The 5430-nt window shown below is 34.8% G+C and overlaps 1 protein-coding gene across 1 annotated transcript; it reads right to left on the bottom strand.

Moving 5' to 3' along the window:
• Positions 1 to 279: 279 nt before the first annotated feature.
• On the bottom strand, positions 280 to 4486 carry LOC110409778 (proteasome subunit alpha type-4-like). The gene is made up of 2 exons (XM_021419243.2): positions 4358 to 4486; positions 280 to 1270 (listed from the first exon to the last, which is right to left on the bottom strand). Exon 2 carries the CDS (start codon positions 1237 to 1239, stop codon positions 487 to 489), a length of 753 nt encoding a protein of 250 aa, XP_021274918.1. The 5' UTR covers positions 1240 to 1270; positions 4358 to 4486; the 3' UTR covers positions 280 to 486.
• Between the last annotated feature and the right edge of the window lie 944 nt (positions 4487 to 5430).

Raw genomic sequence — 5430 nt, 5'->3', positions numbered from 1 at the left:
CATCATCTGCTATTAGCAAGACAGTCAGATAGGTCCAGCGCCAAGATGTGCTTACTTTAAACACTAAAGCATAGACAGTGCTTGCTTCTTCACAAGCAACATGGTAAAGCCATTATGCATCATGGACCCATTGAACCTTGAAAATCATGCTCTAGACCAAGTCAGATAATATCCCACAGCAGTTTGGCCTGAAGTTCCATTACAAAACTGATTGCAGCGCCAACCTGAACGTACATTCTTCATACGTACCACTCAAATTTGCACCCAAACAAACCTTGCTAAAATCAAATAAAACGTACATTCTTTGTTTATATATATATATAAAAGACTCAATCCCCTTAGCCCATGACAACATCATCGGTAAATTCAAAGTTTAATTCACTTCAAGCAACATTATCCGAGAGATATTTCAATCCCATTAGCGAGAGAATATAAATAAAGTACACTAAACTGTCACAATGACATATGAAAAATAACGAACCTAAATCAAAAAGCCTCAGCAGCAGGTTGGGTCACTCCAAACTTCAGCAACAACTTACTCAGAGAATCAGGTGAGCAGACCTGGTACTTTACATTCCCAGAAGGTGTGAGGAGAACCTCAGCCAATTCAAGCTTCTCTGAAGTAAGGCTAGTGCTGTCCATGGTTTTACTGAGCACCTTCAGTGCAAGTTGGACTGCTTCTTCCCTCATGATATCATCCTTGTAATCTTGTTTTAGCATTGACTGTGCTGCCTGGTTATTGGCACCAATAGCTGCAGCTTTCCATCCACTGTAGTTTCCACTAGGATCACTCATGTAAAGTTGGAAACCATAATTTTTGTCCCATCCTGCAAAAAGAAATGAAACACCGAAGGGGCGTAGACCACCAAACTGTGTGTAACCCTGCTTTGTGTCACAAAGAGATTGAACTAACTGTTCAACAGGCATTGGCTCTTGGTAAGCATATGTGTATCGTTGTGCTTGCACCCTAGCAGTGTTGATGAGGATGTTTGCATCCGACATTATTCCCGCCACAGCACAAGCAACATGATCATCAATCTTGTACATCTTCTCTGTAGATGTAGAGGTTTGAAGAAGCTTGGAAGTAACTTTCTTTTCACCGACCAAGACAACCCCATCCTTTGACAATATTCCAATCGCAGTGCCAGCATTTCCAATGGCCTCCATTGCATACTCAACTTGGTAAAGGCGACCTTCAGGGGAGAAGATCGTTGTACGGCTATCATATCTCCGAGACATTTTTGTTATTGCTGATCAACAATTGAAATAACTAAAAACAGAAAAGGAAGGAGAAAAAAAGAACCTGTCAGTGTTAACAGAAAATAGACAAAAAGAAAGCACACTAAGAGTGTAATAAAAGAAGAAAAGGGGAGAAAAATGGAATTAAAAAATAAATAAATGATTGAAATGATAAATTGGAGCAAAGGATAATAAATCAAGGCTTTCAAGTAATAATGAAATAAGGTTCCTTTTTATCCAATCAAATACATTTTTATCATCGTCATTTCTTTTTTCAGTGAAAGTGAACAGAGAAGATAAGACACTTTATGCAGCCAACACCGGTAATGCAACATCCACGTTTCTATTTTCAGTATCAAGAATTGAAGACACGTGCTGAAAATAAGTGAAATGTGTAAATCATGTATATTACATACCTCAATAAGATCAAAGAGAGAGAAGAGAGAAACTCAATGATTTTCCATGAATATTCCACAAAGTTAGATTATATTTATTATATTATTCTTTTTTGTTAGTTTGAATCTGATAGCTAATTTAACCCCTCTCCCAAAGGAGCTAATGCCCTAATGCACTCAACCAGAGGCTTTGAACACCGTAGCACCTCCTCTTTCCAAATCAAAGAAACAGCAAGCAGACTCAATAGATTCGAAACCTGATATTTCACTCATCATCATCAAGCTCATTACTTCCTACCTATATTTTAAAACATGAGAACCTAAATGAGTAGAACAAATAACCCAAAATAAAATCTGAAAAGCTCAATTGTATAAACTCAAATCTCAATAACAAATATCCATCATCAAAACTTAACCTCCAAATTTAATAAAACCTAGGTATATGTATATGTAAATGTAGATAACCTAAGTTTAAGCCCATAAAAATTAAAGCCCACCTAACTAACAAATAAGGTTAAACAAAATAAACCAAACAAAAGCCCATAAATAGATTAAATCCTATTTCTTAAATTTACATCTAGACATTCTTCCAAAACTTGCAACAATGTCCTCCATCATTCTCCCTTGGTTGACAAGAACTCAACTCCGGAGAGTAAGAAAGAAGAACCATTTAAAGAGCTCCACATCTAGCTTGTGAAACTCATCAGCAGTAATCCAAGAAACATCTGAAAATGGTCAGCCTTCTTGCGGAGCAACATATCTCAGTACAGAACCATTAGCAAAAGCGATAGTCTCTTCATCTAAAATAGCTTCAATCTCCTCCATTTAAAATGGAAACAGTGGTACCTTTGGGATGGAAGTTCTTGCAAAATAACTAGAAGGCAAGAGCGGGGGCTCAAAAGTACCTTTATAAAGTAACAAATCTTCCATATTGAAAATAAGACTACTATTTGAATAAGGCAAATCAAGCAAATAAGCACTAGGTTGAAGCTTTTGAACAATAGGAAAATGGCGTGAATTTTGACAGTCTCAGGTCTACCGGTGGTCAAACTTAGGTAGAATTGTTGATTGGAGAGTATGTTGCAATGTGTTGTAGGAGAGAAGCAAGGTAGTCTGGATTTGGTTTTACCTATTGTTTAGTATGCCTATAATAATTCTATTCATATGTCTACAGGAAAGAGTCCAGTAAGTGGTTAGTCTATGATATCAAACCTCCTGCACTATTGACCTGTTCCCCTTCCCCCTACGTTTTTGCACATCAGAACCTACTGAAACTTCTGCTCACCATATTCTTGATGTCCATGCTGAAGTTAGATGAAACATTTCAATGAGTAATATGGATTATAAACTTGCTGCTAACGTGCATTGTAGAGCTTGATGCTAATGTTGGTGATTATGTGATGGTTCATATTCACTCTAAAAGTTTACCCAAAAATGCTTTTGAGAAACTACATGCTTGAGCTATAGCACTTTTCATATTATTCAAAAACTTAGACTAAATGCTTATTTACTTGATTTGCCTACTTTAAACATTAGTCTTGTTTTCAATGTGGAAGATTTATTACTCTAGGGAGGTACTTTTGAGCCTCGATTGTTGCCTTCTAGTAATCTTGCAGGAACATCCATTCTGAGGGTGCCAAAGTTTCCATCTCAAAAGGAGGAGGTCGAAGCTATTTCAGATTAAGAGACTGTGAGACTAGTTTATGGTAATGGTGGTTTACAAAGATATCTTGTTCAGTGGAAAGGGTCACCATTTTCAAACGCTTCTTGGAAAGTTACTGATAAGTTTCGCCCGCTAGATGCGAAGCTATTTGAGTGGTCTTTGCAGTCTAACATTCCAGATTTAGGTTCTTGTCAACTGAAGGAAAACGGAAAACATTCTTGCCAGTTTTAGAAGAATGTCTATTCCAGACTTAAATTTAGGAAATAGGATTTAATCCCCTTTTAAACTTTTATTTAGTTAATTTTTTCATACCTTATTTGTTAGTTAAGTGGGTTTCATTTTCTATAGGCTTAAAACCTAGGTTGATATTTGACATTGAGATTTAAGTTTATACAATAATAACCATACTTTTCTGACTACAACCAAATCTAGAGTCACCATACTTCTCTGAAAAATCTAAATGTGCAATCCCTGAAACAAAGCAGAGTAATCAAGGGCAAGGGTATTAAAAAATCAAAGACAGAAACAAAGCTGTAAAAGGTACGAGCTCATCCCAGGACAACATACACCACATTAGCAAAAGCAAAATCTACAACTCTACTCCGCCCAACTAACCAGACTGGGCATTTTACTGCAAGAAAAAGCCAATACATTCCTCTTTTTTTTTTTTTTTGAATTAGAAAATCCAAAAGCAACAGCATGTTACAAAATCCTAATTAAATATCTTCATTAATCTTAATATTCCTAGTCTACTCCAAGTTTTCCCTCATTCCTTAATTATATTAATCATCTCAAAATTAAACGTTAGAATAAATCTGATGCAGGAAGTTTCTAAGCATCTATTAAATCAGAAATTCAGAGAAAGGAAAATATTGAGCGAAATGAAAACCCATTTTCAAATCGGAAGCCGCCATTAAATAAAGACAGTGTAAAAACTATTTCCGTGGATGGCTCCTTTAAATTTCAAAGGGATTGAAGCTTCCCATCACAGACACAAACGAACTAAGAAGATGGATGAAGCAATCAAACAAATGAAAAAGGAAAACTAAAGGCAACGCACCTTTTCGCTTGATGGCTTTCGGCCTTAATTCTCCGACTGTAGAGCGAGAGATGGAGAGAGTTTCACAGACAAATTTCTAAAAATTTGGAAGCCCGATCAAAGTTTATTCCGGGGAGACTTGCGCAAAGGGCAAGCGACTTCAAGCAGCAGTAGATGTGGGCCTGTGGCCCGACTTGAGCCGAACTTGGGCATCCCAGCCCAATCTGGCTCGAAGATATTATTTTATTAATAAATGTGAGATTTAACTAGTTCAATTAAATTTTAATTAAGTTATATTCTAATTTAATTATACTTTTTTTAAATTCAAGATTATTAATTCAATTATTTTGAATAATCCAAGAGAAGGGTGAATTAGATTTCTAAAAATTTCTTGACAGTATTAACTGAAAAATCAATGCAATAACAATAGAGAGTAAATAGTAGAGAAATTTTTAATATTTAAAGTAAATTTTAAACAATAATTTGACTAATGTATAGAATCCTATGGTATCAATCACTTTTGAAGAGAAATAAAGAGTGTTTTTCAAAATAATGGGAGTAAGTTTATTTTCACTAAAATCTTATGATTAATGACAATTATTTTTCTCAATTAAAATATATGTAATTTAACATAGTTAATACATAATTGACTAATTAATAGATGGTTATTAAAGATGAATTTAAAACTAAATAAATCTTTCACCCATATTTTTAACTAAGTAAGTCTGAAAATTTTTTTCCCAATAACAAAAAAACCTTGGGTAAAATCAAAACAGAAAATATCAGATAAAAAGAAAGCAAAAAATAAATAAATAAATAAATAGCAAAAATGTATACTTATCTTTTCGTTTAAATTATGGAATAAGATAGTATTTCCCAAATTAATGTGGATATAAGTGAATTTTATAGCAAAATCTCAGGTTTATGTTTCAACAAATTAAAGGTGGATTATTTCCTCCTGTACCAGGTTGAATTAAACATGATAGCAACGGTGAATTTTCTGAACCAAAATTGAGTGCAGGGATTGTAGCTAGAGACAGCACCGGGAGAGTACATGGTGGTATTGAGAAGGCACCTTATGGCTGATATTAGCA

Source organism: Theobroma umbraticum, unplaced genomic scaffold, assembly GCF_002168275.2.
Source record: "Theobroma umbraticum cultivar Fairchild unplaced genomic scaffold, ASM216827v3 scaffold_44.0, whole genome shotgun sequence".
NCBI lineage: Eukaryota > Viridiplantae > Streptophyta > Magnoliopsida > Malvales > Malvaceae > Theobroma > Theobroma umbraticum.
This window is presented reverse-complemented; position numbering and strand designations above follow the sequence as displayed.

Excerpts from the sequence above, each read along its gene's own strand:
- LOC110409778 (XM_021419243.2), bottom strand. The coding sequence starts at position 1,239 with ATGTCTCGGAGATATGATAGCCGTACAACGATCTTCTCCCCTGAAGGT.